At 40.4% G+C, this 18357-nt stretch overlaps 1 protein-coding gene across 3 annotated transcripts; it reads right to left on the bottom strand.

Annotated features, from left to right (window-relative positions):
- Positions 1-1484: 1484 nt before the first annotated feature.
- Positions 1485-16502, bottom strand: rtbdn (retbindin). 3 transcript variants are annotated; one of them, XM_028042915.1, is made up of 6 exons: positions 16094-16502; positions 14055-14259; positions 13858-13957; positions 11990-12118; positions 9570-9666; positions 1485-2042 (listed from the first exon to the last, which is right to left on the bottom strand). In XM_028042915.1, exons 1-6 carry the CDS (start codon positions 16427-16429, stop codon positions 1704-1706), a joined length of 1206 nt encoding a protein of 401 aa, XP_027898716.1. In that variant the 5' UTR covers positions 16430-16502; the 3' UTR covers positions 1485-1703. The 3 variants fall into 3 exon arrangements, with proteins under 3 accessions (XP_027898716.1, XP_027898718.1, XP_027898717.1); XM_028042917.1 differs by having other exon boundaries at positions 14055-14218; positions 16094-16246; XM_028042916.1 differs by having other exon boundaries at positions 14055-14300; positions 16094-16186.
- Between the last annotated feature and the right edge of the window lie 1855 nt (positions 16503-18357).

Below are 18357 nucleotides of genomic sequence, written 5' to 3'. Positions count from 1 at the left end.
TTTCAAAATGAGTGTATGTCGCCAAACTGCAAATGGAAACACTTCTTTCGCATCACACAAGTCACGTAATCGGCAACCGGATGTTACTACTGACGGAAATGTTGAAGACAGGAAGTAGATGGAGGATCATCTAAACAAACTAAATAAACAAACTTATTCACATGTGACTTTAATTTAGTTTCTTTTTTAATGGAAACACCACAATTGCAAAATATGTTTTTCTTCAATTTTAGAACGTCAACTGATTTGCACTCATTTGTAATGGGGTCGACAAATGACAAGGCCGGTGTTACGCTTACAATGGTCGTCTTTATTGAGGACGTAAACAGAAAAACACAAAAACACCAATTTCAACAAGCTCATCGTACGCCAGACCAACCAGATTTATTATTTTTTTTACAAAACATTTACATCTAACAGTACGTTACTCGACACGGAATTAGAAAAGAAAGACTCGCAAAACATCAGTGATGAAACTACCAGCGCTGGCTCTGCGTGGCGTGAATGCCGCTTCAGCGTATTTCTCCTGCTAAATATTCCTCATCTCTCCGGTACGAAGCGCATCCCAACTATCTGCCCACGATCAGGCCGGAAGAAAAAAACCCAAAACAAAACATTACATTCATAATAACGACCGCACTTAGTGTCTCTACTACTTAATGACGAGCAGACTGCACAGAACAGAATCACAACAGGAAGAAGTGAGTAATGAACAGCCTAAAGTCAGCTAGATGTCTGGAAACAGAAGAACGGAGATTCATAGGCTGGAAAATTATGTTTCCAATACTTCTATAGGGGAAATGACCCGATGTAGAAGGACGACACGTTGGATCCCTACAGATGTTGTGATGCTGTCGGTTTCTACCACATGCAGAACATGGCTGGTTGCCCAACAACCTCTTGATAACATCAAAGCATTTACAGTATTTTGAGGTTTGCCTTTAATACTTACAGGGATCTATGGTGGCTTCTCCAGGTCATTGTAGATATAGATATATATACAGTATAGACCAAAAGTTTGGACACACAGTTGTGTCCAAACTTTTGGTCTGTACTGTATATAAAAAAAAGACTAAATTTGCGAGACACTCAAATTTTTAGATCTCAGAAATTTTATAGAAGAAGCATGAACATTTTCTGAGCTCAAAAAGTCAAAACTTTGCAAGAAAAAAAATAGGAAATGTTCATATTAAGCTCAGAAGTTATCTGGAGAAAACGTGGAAATTTCGGGGCTTGAAAAGTAAAACATTTGTGGGGAAAAAATCCAATATTTTGAGAAGAATCTCAAGTTCTGGAAAAAAAAAGGAGATTACTGGACTCGAAAAGTCAAACATTTTGGACTTGTGAAAAAAGTTTTCAACATTGCCAACTCAGAGAAAAACTTTTTTTCTAGAATATGTGAAATTAACCTAAATATTTCTAGGAAAAAATTTCCCACACAAATTTCAAACTTTTGGTGCTCAGAAATTTCCACGTTTTTTTTCTAGAAAGCTTTCAGCTTAATCTAAAAATTTCAGAGTTTTTATCTCGCAAATTTACTTCTTGTTCTCCTGGATCTACAGTGGCCCTAACCCGTCGCTGTAAATATGTACGCCCATGCGGTCATTTTTTTTTTTTTTTTTAGAAGAACAAAGTTACGCCTTTATTTTCACAGTTTAGCATTACGCATCGGAAACTAGTGATGCATCTTTACCGAACAGGATCTACAAACCGCTCCCGCTCCCCTCCACGTCGTCGATCTCCACCGAGCGTTTCCGCAGGACGGAGTTCGCCCTCCGGCCGCTCTTGGCCGGCGCCGGCATCTTGGCCCGGCAGGGGGCCCGGTACTGCGGCAGGCCGGCCTTGGTGGTGTCCAGCTCCTCCGGGTCGTCCTGCTGGGCCCGCAGCGCTGCGATCACGTCCTTGTCCGAGGGACTGAGGGTGAGGCAGCCGCAGGGCCGGCCCTCCGCCCCGTTCTCTCCGGCCTCCTGCTGGTCGTCCTCCACCGTCATGAAGGCGTCGCCCCACAGGCTCTCGCAGAGATCCCTGCCGTGCTGATACATCTGCAGCCATGCAAACCAGAGAGGGTTTCAACCCTCAGTGAGACTAGCAAACATAAATGCTTTCAATTAATCAATCATACCGAGTTAAAACATTACATCCTTCAGCTTCCACTTAAGCTAGTCTTTTCTAATACAAATTTTTTTTAAATTAAAAATTAAAAAGGATCACAGTTTTGCTTGATTATCAAAGAAACTGGAGAATAGCTAAAATATGTCAATTGTGAATTTGCCCGTACATGTTTCTTTTTTTTATTGCTGCTTTATTTGTTGAACCCAAATTGACATTTAAAGCATGTTTCGATCCAACATATTTTTTTTAATATTTCCCTCCAGACTCCAAACCACAAATTACATCACTCAGTCGCTCCAGTTTTCCAGGAATCCACAATTTCAGAAATTAAGTAAAAAAACTAAAACAAAAAAAACCAATTGCAAGCATTTCTTCTGCGTTACTTATTAGCTGTCAGTTTATTGCAATTTTTTTTTTGCAAAAAATGGAGACCGTTAACTCCGACCTGCAGGTGGCAGTGTTTCTTCTTCCAAACTGCTGCCTCCGCCTTACTGTTTAGGTCAAATTATATGCAAATAGCAAAAATCAAGACGTTTAAGTTCCTTAAAGAATTAAAATGTTTTGTTTTTTTCATATGTCTGCTTATTGGTTCCTGTCTCATCTGTAGGTTTTGTAAAGGGTTTAATGAGGACAAAATATCACAAAACTCCTTGCATATACGTATTTCTAACATAGATTGATATTATGATGTTTTATCAATGTGCAGCACAAATAAACGTGACTTTACTTGAGTCCACAAAGTGAAGGTTTTGGATTGATCTAGTCAAAGTCTGAACTAAAATGTAATTTTTTTAAATTTAATTTATTCTTAATTTCTATTGAGAATTCGTGCCATAATAAAGCTAGAATGTTTTTTTTTTCTTTTTATCAATAATAAATTCAAACAAATCTCGTTACACTTATTAAATAAATTAGAGGAAAATTTGTTTGACCAACCCAGTAAACTGGATCAGACCAAGAAAATTGAAAGATAACGTTGACAGAGTTTGTTTATTTACTTGCATCAATATGCAGTAAAAGCTTCACAATCAAAGACAACTGTAGAATAATATTTCCATTTTTGTTTCAGTTTAAGCTCATTGAAATGATCTTTGATACCATACGGCTCACCAACATGGCTGAAAAGGTGGGGATTGCCATAGCAACCAATAACTTAGCATTTTCTTAGCCTCTGGGTCCTACATTACTCAGCCAGTTTTTTTTTTCAAATCAATTAATCTTTAAACAAGTTTACCATTATTTTTACTGACAAAGCATTGCTGTGTTTTAGGCAGAATCTGAATTTTGATGTTCTTAAGCTTTCGCCTCTGTATAACTGAGTATAAACCATATATGCATCACTGTGTGCTGAGTTTCTGTGCATCTTTAGCTTGTAAATCAGATTTTAAATCAAAGGGCTCTTCCTCCTCCCCGTTTAAATAAATGCAAGGAATTACAAATTGTGACGCGGAGGCCGCGCACAAATCTCATGACGGCTTTAATCCAATCTGCGCCGAGTTTGTCCCTTCAAACTGCGTTGCCGTGGACAACAATAATGTAATTTGTGGTGTAGGTCTTGCATGCAAATAAAATCTTTGCTCTCTGGCTACATAAAGGAGGATCAGCGGAACGCGGCGTAAAACTTAATTAAAACAGCCTTTGAGTCTCTCTTTGTGGGTCGTGTAGGTGGGCGGGACATCAGAATCAGTCAAAGCAAAGATCTACTTATGAGTTTTTGTATTTGGATGGGATGCTAAATGATATATTAAGACATGTTTTATGGAACAATCAATCTTTTAACTTCAGTTGTTATAAAAATGCCAGACATACCAAACATAATTTGGTTTCAAAATGTAACACCTTGAAATTGGGCCTCTGTCTCTTTAAGAAGCTCCTGCTCTTTCTGAAACTCCGCCTTCAAGAAGTTATCACAACATGGCTCCTCTATTAACCCTTAAACAACCTTTTTTACTAGTGTTTAACTGAGAATTAGCTTGTCTAATGAGGTCAGCACATGTTTGCTAGTGGCTGATGGCTAGTCTTAAGGAGCTGAATGGGGGAGTCCCAGTAATTTATTAATAATGAATAAATTATTAATTTAATAATTTATTACATTCTGTTCTGTCTCACAGAACAGAAAACGTTCTGTTCTGTGAGACAGAAGCTTAGTTTGGAAGCTAGGTCGAGCTAGCTCGCTAGCTAGGGCCACCCAGACGTTTTGCACAGCTCAATGGTTGCCATGGAGATTAAAGGATTTCTCAAACATGCCTGAAAGAATCGAGGCAACACCCCAGGAATGTTTTGACGAGGGAATAACTTTATAATACAATATAAAGCTAAATAAAAACAATATTACGAGATCCTGCCACTTTAAAAGTGTAGTGTAGTGGAAAAAAGACGGATGGTTTTCTACTTTTTTCATGGGATCAGACAGTCTGAGCTGATACTCCTGCTGGAAACAAGAGCGACTGGTTGGATTTGAGCAGCAGCACCGCCTGCGCCGCCGTGAGCTGTAGGAATGAAAATATTCGGAACAACCGCTATTGTTTTCTGTTTTCTTCTAACTTTTTTTTTTTTTTAGCTTCTTTGGCGCCAGGAATAAACGGACGCCTGTTTGTTTCGCTCCTCCAGCCCTGCCAGCTGCGTGCCGAGTCCGTCCGTCCGTCCGTCCTCCCGCTGCCCCTCGGGCCTGCCTGAGCTTTACCCCGCTGCATAAAACATCCAGCGAAATAACTGATTTTGCCCTTTCCGCTGCGGCTCCGGCCTTCAGAACACTTTGCCTCTGCCAGGTGTTTTCTCTCTCAGGTGGCTTTGCTCGACCCCTGCTGCTTTTCCTCTCCTTGTCTACAACACCAACCTTGAGAGCCAATCTGAATAAAGCACTTAAAAAAAAACTTTAAAAAAAACTTCAGGTTTAGCATAGCAGCATCTAACGGGCCCCAGAGAGCAGATTAACAGCTCTAAGCTGGTTCAGAATGATTAAAACTCCAACTGACAATCATTTAATCATCTTTAATGAAGGCATGTTTGCAAAATCACAATCTAGGTTGTTTTCTCTTTTCTTTTTAGAATATATTAAAAGTATCCAGAACCTCTTGGACATTTTAACTTTTTCCACATTAAAATGACAATCTTCACTCCGTCCGACTAGAAATTTGTGTAATACAGAACAACACAATCATGTTATAATTTAACAAATTCAATAAATTTTTCCCAGACAGAAATTAAATGTTGCTGCATCTCATACCAATATCAGTAGCACTAGATATTATTTCTAATGGCCTTTATATGTTGAGATCTCAAAAAGCTACAAAAAAAAAGAAAGAAATTGAAGCAATTACAGTGAATAAAGAAAATAAAATCTACTTCCACCAGTAAAGTGAAATGGACAGACATCAAAATTAACCAACACAGATAAAGTTGAGCAAACTGGAGAAAATAAATTCTTATTGTATCACACACTAAACAAAAAGAAATACAGAAAATTTGGAAGCTCAATTCTACTGGGTTACCCATGGACTTTTATATTTTAGCCAATCGCTAACGTTTAGCTGTGACATGTGTAATGCGCCAGTTCAACGCTATGAAGCTTACCCGAAATTGCCTGCGCTGTAAACAAACATCCTCCACTGTGAAGAGAGAAGTCTCGAGCCAAACAAGATGGCTGTTAACGTTAATTCAATACTTGGAAACGTGGCCAACATGGACAATTCACTTCCTACCGCTGCCATTGCTAAAACTGTAGACTACAGTTCTGAAACGGCGCAGAAAATCGACGTTCTCCTTCCGTTTGGCTGAAATTCCACCAGAGAAATCCGTGGGAGAATGAAGTGAAGGGAAACAAGTATAGAGCTAGACTGCGTAGGAAGGCAATGGCAAGGCTAGAAGTTCACAACGGAGAGCACTAGCCTTCACTTCCTCTTCCCTCTCTGGTCACTTCCTGTTTTCTTCAGAACACCGTGTGTGTGAATGGAGCTGTAGAAATAAACATGCCTTTTCTATAACCAATCATTAGGATGCCAAGTCATCCCCCAGTTAATCATTTCCTGCTTCTTCCAATAATTTATAGCATTTCCTCACAATGACCTGATTGGAAAAAAAGAAAAAGATGTGATATGTTTACTGAGTTTGAAGGACAAAAAGGACGATGGGTGTGTCTCTTAACTACATATGCTCTCTGTCTGACGCTTTGGTCTTATCACATCGACCCAATAATACCCACGGGAGCACAGACGCTAACACACACACACACACACACACACACACATTTCAGTCCTCCCCCGGGCGGCCATGGTTTGCTGCCAAACTTAATTCGGTACAAGCCCAAGTAGCTCTAGACGACATGCTGGGATTGAATGAGCCAGATAGAGATTTTTCCTGCGGCGCCATGCGCCGTCCTTTCCTTCCTTATCTCACTTAATTCTAGCCTTCACATCCTGAAACCACAAACACTACGACAAGACGGGAGCCGTAGAAAGAAGAAAAAGTCCTGCCTTAGACTTTCTTTTAACAGAGTTAAAGAATATATATTTGGAAAATCACTTTAGCATGCACAGTACCTGAGATATGAGAGATTTAGCACAGATCTAACAAAACCTGTTAATATGGTGCACAGGCCCGTCACAGCAACAAATTTAGCTTTTACGATAAATTGTCCCAGAAGTTATTGCGATAAACGATAATATTGTTTTTTCAAGTAATAAAGTTCATGGCTTAAGAATGCAACAGAGATGAATAAACCTTAAAATTTAATGAACATTTAACACTGGGAACTGGAAGACATTTTAAATATCCAAAATAAATAAACAAAACAGCCAATAAAATAAATTATGATGCTCTGAAGTGTTTTGCTAACTGCTGTTAGCGACCTGAGCTAATAACAGTGTATTTCTGTGTTGTATGCATTTAAAACTGCAGTGACTTGAACACAGACAAATGATTTCCACCATGCAAGTGTGACTAATTTAGTCAAACAAATTTAAATAATTTAAATCAAACAAAATGATTTATTAGGGCAGCCATCTATGTGTTCCCTCCAGCGGCCATGTTGAATTTTGATGTTGCCGTTGGCGACAAATTCTAACTTGGTATTTTGTGATCAGGAAGTGTTCCAGATTACTCCTTTTCCAAGTTCAAACTCAACACTTTTGCCTTACGAACACAAATGAACTGCATCGTCTTTCCCAGGTTTGTGGTAAACAGCGAACGGGTTTTTGTTCCTGACACAAATTTCCTCTTGCCACTTTTCCATAAAGCTCAGATTAATGAAGCACAAAGCCAATAGTTGGTCCATTGACAGATTCTCCTCACCTGAGCTGCTGTTTCATTAGTCTCTTAGTTTCCTCCTGAGATTATTTCCCTCCCTGCCTGACCTGTGGGTTCAGGCAGACGGCTCAGTAGAGTTGCATTTGTGCAAGAAGTTCAAGGAGAATAAATTAGTAGTTTTGTACTCAACAGAAATATGTTGTTTTTGCCGCCCTAGCCTCTCTCCTACATAATAAGAAGCACTAAATCTAAGAGAAGACCTTGGCAGGCAAATGATGTAACCGAAATCTACAAAAACAGGAGTGAGACAGAGAACGCCAGAGGTGATTTTATTTTCCTGTTGAAGGTGAATTAACTTGACGCTACGCGGACCGACACCTTCCACAGTCTGAGCTCTCACACCCCGCTTTTTACCTACGCATATTTGGCGTTCACTCATACATTCACCCGCGTCACGCGGCGACACGGCGTGGATGTGCACAGAGCCAGCCTCCAGCGAAAATCAGCCGTATCCCCTCCTAAAAACGAGAACCGGCGCTCTTGGTTTTAACGTTTCCTCCAAAAAGAAAAAAGATGCAAATCAAAAAATAGTCTGTCAAATTCCCTGACTGCTTTCACATTTTTCTAATTGCATTCGTCTGTTTCAGAGCGGCTTAAATTTCCCGCAGCCTATTTGCGGCGTTAAGCGTTGCCCTACATGAAGACGGGCCAAGGCGGAGCGCACAAAGCCCCGGAATTATGCAGGCGGTACACCCACAGAAAACACACACAGAGAGATCTTCCATCCGCATTCTCCCTCTTACTACACTCTGCAATTTCTGCTTATCTAATAACCAGCAAGCTGCCTTATTAGATCTGCGGTCTGTGGGTGTGCGCTCGCTCGTTTGTGCGCGAGAGAGGATGGAGGCGATAAGGAGGGGAGACAGAGAGACAGACAGGTCGTGGCTGGGCTGCGATGGTGTGTGAGAGTTCAGTTAGCTGCAGGCCTCCACCGGCCCTCCGCTTGTTTTTTAATCACCCAGCTGGCCCCTGCCCAGCGGAGCGGGGCCAGACTCATGCTCCAAAGCCAGCCCTGCTCTCACACCGTCTACCTGCACATCCTGTCGGAAACTTTCAGCTGACGGACTCGGCTAGACAAATACTGATGCAAAAAAATAAATAAATAAAAGCTGGATAGACTCTATTTTTTTTATTTTACAGTGCTTTTTAAATTTTTTATTTTATTTCTTGGAACCACAGGCTTAAAAATTTGCCAGAAGAAAGCCGCTGCTTCTATCTGCTTTCTGGTCAGAATAAAGCAAAACGGAGCTTTTTGGCCTAAAAATAGCTTACCACCACAAAAACACTAAATCTTACCAAGTTTTTTTTGTGTCTATTTTCCAGTGTAAATATTTTATAAGACTTATAAACTAACTTACAAATACATTTTCAGTTAAATATGGCTCAGTGATTCCTTAATAAGCTCCATAGCCCCCAGCACCGGGGACAGAGTTAAACTTTTTTCTGCACCTCCACTCGGTTAAACGTACGTATTTGGTATCCATGGAAACATCAGACACTTAGAAGCTGATAATAAGCGTTTGAGCATTTTAGTTGACCAGAATGTATTTGAGTTTATGCTGCTGAACAGATGTAAGTGACCACCAGGAAATACATTGTATGGAAGTCTGACAGTGCCAAAAAAGTGTATATTTTGGTGGTTTATTTTTATTTTTTCATTGAAATGTGTATATATGAGTTCTATTTTTATGTTTTTTTAGACCGGATTTGCACCCCCAAAATTATAAAAAGGTACTAGTTCCAATGGCCGATTTTTTTTCACTTATAGCAAGACATTTTTCCCATGTTATAAGTGGGAGCTTGTGAGTGCCTAGTTTCTATTTGCACTAGAAACTAGACAAAAAAAATACTTGGTAAGATTTTGTGTCTTTTATAGTGCATGAGGATGAACATGCTATCCATACTGTGAAACTCAGTGGTGGCATCATTATGCTGTGGAGATGGAAAGATCTATGGAGCTATATGCAATGTAAACAAATAGCCTAATAATAATAGGAACAGTGGCTGTTTCTATGGTGTGTCTTTTAGACTGTGATACGGTAATACAGCAAATATCTTTTAAGGATATTAATTAAATAAATTAGTGTTTATTTTTGTGAAAAATAAGAAGTAAAAAACAGAAATGGTGACGAATGTGCAAGAATTGTGTTTACCTGCTGATACTGAACACAGGTCCCAGTGCAGTTCTGGCCCCGGGGGTCCCTGGCCCAGTTGCGAGCACACGTCATGTCCATCCTACAGGCATCGAACCTGGAGACACATAAAAGACGAATCAGAAACGGCAAAAATCTATCTGCTTATTATTTCTAAAACAGCCTGATTTTTAAAACTAAAAGGTCTATTTTTTTTCTGTTTTTACATGAGACAAGAGCAAGAGGTTGTTCAGCTAAAATTAGCATCAGGACTCAAAATAAAGCTTGCAGCTTCCCTGGAGCTCACAATTTGGCCTGCTGCTGCGCGTTTTGTTTTTGTAGCATGCGTGGTAGCATGTAAAGAAACACTGGTAGATCAGAATCCTGTTTCTGTGAGCAAATCCTTGTAAAATCCTGAATAACATTGCAGTATAACAACAACAACATATTTGCTTTTCTTTTTAATGGCCATCATCCTAATCTGGCTGAGCCACCACGAAACTTTAAATATTATTCCCAGTAAAAGATGACTTTCATCTTAAGTTCAGGCTTAACTTAGCTAGCATTTCCATCCAGGAATGTCGATGCAGTTAAAACTATCTTTAAACATTTTACTGTTTAAAACGTGTAAACCGTTTTAATATTCTACAGTTCTAGCAGTACAGATTTGGCCAAAGAGAGTTTGGCTCATTTTTCTCAGAACCAGATTAGCCAGTTCTAGTTTCTGTGCTATCAGGCTTCCGTCGGTCAATTTCAGCACATTTCATGATCATTTTTTTCTTTACAGAAACACATATTTGTGACACCTAAGCCTTTTCGTTTATATTAATTTCACCACTACTATCTATGTTAGAGCTTGTGAGTGCCTAGCTTAAACACTGCAAGTTAGCAAAACATAAGCTGTGTCCCAGTTGGGAAATTAGCTAAAAGTAGAACCTGGGATGTTCAATATTCACATTTGTGTGTGTGTGTGTGTGTGTGTGTGTGTGTAACATCACATCACATTATTCTCAAGAAATTATTCTCACGTTTCCGAAGCAGCTAATCCAGCAGAGCTGTTCATTTTCGTTGCCACAGATTGGCTGTACCCACTAGAGCTAAGATAAGGAAGACTCTAGACGTTAGCTTCTGCAGCTAACGTCTAGAGTCGGTTTCCTCTGTGCGTATTATTGCATAATAAGGCATATTTGGTGTTTGAACTGTTTTTTAGAAAAGGTATCAAGCATTCTCAGTGGTCTCAAGTATTTGAGAATTGTATATATTTGTAATTATATCTAAAAACAACCGTTCACAAATAAGTAAAACTCGGGAGTCCACTGCACACATAAACAAACTTTCTTTGTTTATGGTCCTTGAAAAGACATTGTTGTGTTAAGAAACTTAGTTCATATTAGACAGGGAGTTTATTTACAGGACAACGTTAGCCTTTTACCTGCTAATAGTTAATGCAAGCTAGTGCTAGCTTGGTTCAACATTCAGATTCTAACTAAATAATTAGTCAAAGTCAACACATACAGGCTATGTTTACCCTGTGTTTTAAAACTAAACATGAAGTTGGCTATTTAGAGCCAACTGCTGGTGAATCAGACACTTTTAACATATTATAAGGGTGTTTTTATTTGTTATCTGGTAATTAATAACAAAATTAAACTAAAAATCGAAATAACTCATTTAAACCCAAATACTTTGTGTTTAGAAGTCAATTTCTTTCCATCCCACTTGATATTAGTCTTAATGTATTATATTAGCCACTTCAACCTGTTTTAGAGGTTTAAATGCCAACCCGTTACCCCTTATCTGACCTTGTTGTATTAACCAACCAAAACCTGGATGGCTCTATATCTTGACACAGTACCGAATTAGCAAATTGCTTTGTCTTTAGCATAGCGGTTTTTAAGAATGCAGAGAATGGATTTGATGCACATTTTGTGCTCGATCCGCTGTTGGACTGTGGATCTGTCCCTTCAAATAATCTGCACAAACAGGGTATTGTTTCCTCTCATCTTGGTCCTGGCAACAGAAGCGGACATATTTTCCATAATCTCAGACTGTTTATTCAGATGCCGTCTGTCAGAGTAAATTCCCAAAGCATGAAAGCAGATTAAACTTTTAAATTCAGTGGGGAAGTTTTGACATGTATTATTTCTTTACAAACTCTCCAATGGCTCTTCAAATCATCTTTCTGTGTTTGCATTAGTCGTTTTCCAACATTTAGAGGATTATCTCTGGGGGGGTTTTGTCCACAAATCTCCAGATTTGTTAATGTCCTCTGAACCCAGAAATTTTGAGAAATAATTGTTTTTAAAAGGCAGTTTTATTTATAGGGCACTTTGCCTTGGGGTTGAGCACTGTTGTTTTTTTTTACAAAACTGTATCCTCTCTCCCCCAGAGTCTGACATGTGAGCAGGAACAGCTACCGAGTTGTGTTCAGGCAGCCTCACCAGTCACGGCAGAAGCTGTGGCAGAGCGGCACCGCCTGGATGTACGAGCGGCGGTGAGGATGAGGCCAGCGGGAGGCGTCAGGGGAGCAGCGGTAAAAACACGACACGCGCTTCAGGTAGCCCTCGCACCTGCGGAGACAGATGGAAACAGTTTTCTACCAGCGTGAGGCGCCGTCAGACGCAGGCGGCAAACTCTTACCGACCCGCAATGTCACTGGGAAGGGAAAGACAGCGAGGGTAAGTGTGAGCATGTGACTCGTACTGTGCAGGTGTGAAAAGTAATGATATTCTTAATGAAAACTTTCAAAAGTATTCACCATCTTGAAGTTTTTCCCCACATCTTGACGTGTCACAACCAGGAATTTCAACGTGCGTTACTGGGCTTGATGTGCAGTACTTTGTCTTGACCTGCCACTAGCTGCGTTTTCATTATTAATGTGCGCAAAAATGTTGTCGATATTCCGTTAATGTCGAAAAAGCCCCCCACAATTTTGCAATTGCAATGTTTCCATCATACAAAAACGCGATTAAAATCTCAAGAATAAGTTTGTTCACACGGTAAGTCATTAAAAAACGTGTTGCACCATCATCTTCCTCACCACTTCCTGTCGTCTCCTTCTTCGTGGTTTGCACCAATTGCAACATCCGGTAACTGACCATGTAACTTGTGTGACACCAAAAAAGCTTGTGCAGTTTTGTGAAATAAACCAATTTTAATATGGCCACAAAATTAAAAAAAAACACCACATCAACCTTTTTATTCAATTTTTCAAAATTGCTGCATGTATGTACATTAAGCAATTTTTTTTTTCGAAATGTCAAATTACAACGGCCGATGGAAATGCAGCTGCATGCAGTTAAATTTGGTGGGTTGTAATCTGACCTAATGTGGAAATGGTCAAAGGCTTTGAATACTTTTGCGAATCAACTTTATTTTGTACAGCACATTTCAGCAACAATTCAGTTTAAAGCAAATTACATCATAAGATGGGCTGCACTGTTGCCTTGCAGCAAGAAGGTCCTGGGTTTGATTCCCAGCCTGGGGTCTTTCTGCATGGAGTTTGCATGTTCTCCCTGTGCGTGTGTGGGTTCTCTCCAGGTTCTCCGGCTTCCTCCAAAAACATGACTGTTCTAATGGATCAGTGGGGTCCTGCTGACCCCACTGATCCATTAGAAAATGGATGGATGGATGGATGTAAAGGGGCGTGGCCAAAGGAATGTTAATGGCTTCCCTTAAAGCCTGATTGGCCACCTAACCTGGCCACACCCACCAATGTCAGTTTGTGAATATCATATTTTACATAGCTTGGCACTCAAAGTCTAAGTTTAAGTTTATTTTTAAAAAACAAAAAAACATCATAATTAACATTTAACATGAGATTATAGCTTTAACCTCATGAGGCTAATTTTCATCTCTCATCCCGTTGGCAGGTTCATGTGTGTGATGTTTATTTATAATTAAATAGTTTTTGCAATATGTAGTCTTATACTAATAATTTCACTTTAATAAGTTGATAAGTTGAACAGAGTCAGCGTAACGGCGCTAAAAATAGAGTAAAATACAGTTAAGCTATGCTAAGCTAAACAGTCTAATGTGTGAATAGATCCATGTTTGGTTAAAATTTTAGTTCACGGGACACTAGAGCCCACAAAAGACCCCCTGGAGGGGTAAAAAAAAATTTTGTTCCCTGTAATTTAAGACTGAGGTCCATTGAGTTGAAATTACAATTTCAGCTAAATTGTACCTCTACCTGAAAACAAAAAAAAACGTAGACACGCCCCTGTGTGTGTGACTCACAATTCTAATATGAGAAGAAACAACAATTAAAACGGGATGTTATTAGAAAGCAAGAACAGATGGGACTTACTCTGAGCTCAGAGGACCACATTTGTCCCAGGGTTCATTCTTATTGCTGTCAGAAGGAACATAGGCAATATCCTGGATGTCTTCCTCCGTGCAGCAGCTGTCTGCAGCAGCGAGGATGAAATAAACACCAAACCACTGTTGTCATTTCTGCCTGCTCACAGATATGATTGTGGAACCTTACGGAGCGCGTGCACTCACTGTCGGCGTAAAGCCCGCACTCGGACAGGCGTGGCTCCGCGCCGGGCGTGGCCTTGTGCTTGCCGTCCTGGAGGCAGACGCCCTCCGAGCGCGCCCGGCCGACTGCCGTCAGGTATATGCATATTAGCAGCAGCGGGGGGGAAGTCACGCCCATGTCTGCCGATCTGGAGGAGGAATGGGAAGGAGTTTCGGCAGACAACGCGCCCTACCGTCAAAACACAGCAGGCACAATGTCAAGATCGCTGCCTAAAACAGACAAGCACACAGAAGTCAATAAAGCTTACTTTAGAAGTGTGAGAGCCAGTCTCTCTCTGTCACTTTTTTTTTTTTTTTTTTTTACATTTATGGTTAGCTACCCAGGGCGTATTTCAGTGATGGAGCGGTAGCACCATTCCATTAAAAACAAAAAGAAAGGGCAAATTTCTTTTGCTGAATCCAAACCAAAAATTTTTTTTAACCTATTTTCATCTCCAGTCCACTTATGTTGTGGACAGTTTTTACTGCTGTTAGAATATATAGCTGTGATTTTGACCAGACTTGGGATTTGTGCTCAGCTAAAAAATTATTTTTACTGCTTTTGAAGGAATTTGGACTCAATCTAAAACCTATCTCCACTGAACAGAGATTATTCCACACTTTTTGATTATTTTTTTTTAAATCTGCCTTTTGTTTGTGAAAACACAAAAATATGAACATTTGTATGCTGCTTTGGAATCAAGGCAACCTCAGGTAAGGATAACCATCAGAATATATGGGCTGGAACAGAAAGTCAAAAGCTGAGTAGAGATTATTCAAAACAGTTTTTTCTTCTGAAAACAAAAAAACGACAAAAATAAAAACTACATATTTATTTTCGAGATCAAACAGGGAATAAATCAATTTGAATTGCCATGTCATGTAGATATGGGAATCATGTAAATAAAAAATAACATATTTTTGAACAATTATTTTTAAATAATTTCAGCATTTATTTTGTGATTTTGTGATAAACTATAAAATAATTTCAGTTGTTACACCGGTTCATTAATCTGCATAGCAACTCAACTCCTTATCAATACTACCGATTTATTCAGAGTTCGCCCTGCCTACTAACATTGATACTTAAGAATTAAATTGAATCAAATCCCTTCCTGCAGCCTATACCTACTGCAATAATGACAACATGTGCTTTTCGTAACAAATTTTATGATCAACCTGTTTAAGTAATTATAGACATTAATCATACTGCTTACACTTTTAATTTAACTATTTATATCTTTATTGAATTGTGGCACGTCAGGACTTCCATAGACAGGGACGGTTATTGAGTAAGAAGAGCCAACCAGATGACCCAGACGTGGTGGACCTGATTAGTTGGCTCTGGGGCACTGAGCTGAGGTGGATGACAAGCACAGTGGTTTAATCTGACCAGGTGCTGACCGGTGTGCAGACTAACCTACATAGCAGCACGACTTAAACAAATCTGTTTGACCGAAATAAACTCCAGACGCGATCCTTGTTGTTACACCTAGGGTACATCTGAATCAGTATTTATGATTGGAAAGCAGCGACTTAAACAGCTAAGACACCTAAAATGTTGTAATTACAAATGATGTGAATGTAAATGTTTTCAACAGCAAAAATTTTATATGTTGCAAAATTCGTTTTTAGAGTGTAGTGATGCTGACCCAAAGAATGACGGAGAGATGAACCCGTAACTGTTGGGATTTGCCAGAAACGGAACCAAAACATAAAAAGTGAGACTCCAGTCTGAGTGGACTAACTGGGGCTAAAAAGGGAGATTTTCAAGTTAAGGCGATTTCTTAAAAAAAAAAAAACACACACAAAAAAAACTTACCAACTTAAACATCACAAAGTGCTTTTAATTTGCGAGTTTGTGACCCGACCATTAAACAGGCATTTTTTTCTCCTTTATACCGGTTTATTTTTTTTCGGATGCATTTTTTAGTCGATTAGCTTCGACACCCTTCGGCGTCACTCGTCAATGAAAACCAACCGAATCACGTGGAAATAACCGGATCCACCGCTTCTTTACTCACCCGTTCGCCGGGTTTAAAAAGGAAAAAGAAAAAAAACGTCGCTCCCTCCGATGTGGCTCGGTTCTGATCCCCGCCCCGATGCTGTGGCTCCAGCGGCTGCAGGCTGCGCGGTGCTCGGCTCTCCTCCCGCTCCGCGTACCTCTCCGTGCGGTGGCTGTGATCTCCTCTGCTCCGGGGAGCCACTGCTCGCCACTTTGTCACCGGTTTAGATGGGAAAACATGCCAGCCTCCTACCAGGCAGCTCACCCCCACCTCCCTCCTCCATCTGTCACACGCTGGGATGTCCTGTCTGTCCCTCCCTCTTTCTTTCTCTCCTGCACGCAAGCGCTCACACATGCACAGAGAAGGACCGGGGCTCTGTCCTTGTTAATCTCCCAATAGGATGTTTTCCAAATCCTCCTTGTTGACAGCTTTCCTTCCACCCGTCCAGGGATTGCTGGAAAAAAACACACCCAGAAGATTTGATTTAAAACTGATGCTTTGCCCTTCAGTCCCAGAGGCTGACAAACAGGTGCTGAGTCACACCTGTCCGGGCACCCGGCTCAGTTGAGGTCAGGACATTTCCCGCAGATGACAGGGTCAGAGGAGGTTGCAGGATGAGATTTAATACTGGATGATATGCTGAGGGCAGAGAACAAAGCTCTCTGCGGAACAAAGCTCGGGAAGCTGCTGCACTTTGCAAAAAAAAACCATTCCCCTTCACCCGACACAGAGGTCATTTTTCTGTTCCCCGATATGCAAAATAAAAAGCAGATGAAGTTCTTACAGGGCATTAATATGTTGTTTTGCAGACACGCCGAGGTGCATGAGCTGAACTGTTACGTAAACATGTGAGTAGATTTACCCCATGTGTGTTGTTGTTGCTCCTCTCTTGTAATCTCACATCCTCTTGGACCTGTTGTGCCAGCCTAATCCCTGGCTGAGTTCATCTCTTTCTCTCTGGCTCCAGAACGCTCCTAAGGCTTTTGGCCTGAATGGCAGATAGGGACTGTCTTGTGGCCTAGATACGATGCCTTGCACTCATACTCCTTAAACTGTTTAACAGAACAACGAAGAAGCTTCAGCGTTTATATTCTGCTCCCATAACCCTAATATTCCTTAATAAAATACAATGCGATACTTTCTGTGATTTAATCTTAACATAAATGTCTTGTTAGAGGAGCAACCATCACAATCCTAAGCTTCGAACGTCAAACATCCTACAAAGCACTGTTCAGTCAGTCATCTGAAAATAGAAAGGGTATGACGCAACTTCAAACCATTCACATGTTACTTTGCTTTTTCATGTCAGTACTGCTCAGATCGTAGAATCCTCCGAACGTCTAATAAAAGAAAAATCTTTGACAGAATGGAATATGAGACACCAAAGAGTGCCTTGTAGTTATTTTTTATATTTCAATTAGCATACGTACTCTTTGACTTTGATCAAAGTTTGTTCTTTATTATGGTATGTAAATCCCTTGTCCATTGTCAAGTAATGTCTGGTTTGGTTCTGGTCAAGTTGGGTTTGTCTCCATTGACAGCGTGTTCCTAACTATGAGGGCGTGAATATGGGCAGGAACCTGGTTGGGAATGTGGGAATATGTACGGGCCATGAGTGTGCAGCAGCTGCGGTCGATGTTCCAAAGACGTCATTGCGCGTACCTTTGGGTGACCAGTTTCTCTGAAGTCTTTAGGTATATTTCTTTGTCGGGGTTGCCCCCTAAGGTTGACGCCGTACCCTTCCACCACAATTGATAAAAAGCTTTGGACCTCAAAGTTTGACCATGGAATTATTGATATGCAGCTTGCCATCTTGCCAACTATTACGGTCTCATAGCCTATCGAAAACGGTGGTTGAGATGTTGTTGTTTGAGGAGTTTGCAAGTATTGTCTTTGCCCATCCAAATCCAAGGTTCAAACAAATTAAGTCTGTTGTCAATCAAGTCACTTGCGCACAATGCTTGACCTTTCTTGTACCACCTTGGAGTGGTTCCAAAAAGCAGGGGGAAATCTGGCCAGAGCTGAGTTGGGAAGAACAGACTAAAGCCACACCAGCGCAAACGGGGCTTCAAAAGCATAACATTGATGTTGACATGGTAGGTCTGGAGGAGCTGAAGAGATCCAACGCTAAGGAGGAAGAGTGTGTTGATAAGACTACTGTCAGTTGTACACTCCACAAACCCGGCGTTTATAGAAGAGGTGTAAGGAAAAGTGTATTATCAAGAGAAAGCTGTGAAAAGACCAACTGATGAGACCAAAACAGAACTTAATGGTTTCTATGC

The sequence above is a fragment of the Xiphophorus couchianus genome, chromosome 16, assembly GCF_001444195.1.
Source record: "Xiphophorus couchianus chromosome 16, X_couchianus-1.0, whole genome shotgun sequence".
NCBI lineage: Eukaryota > Metazoa > Chordata > Actinopteri > Cyprinodontiformes > Poeciliidae > Xiphophorus > Xiphophorus couchianus.
The sequence above is the reverse complement of the archived record's forward strand: the minus strand, read 5'-3'. Positions and strand labels throughout refer to the sequence as shown.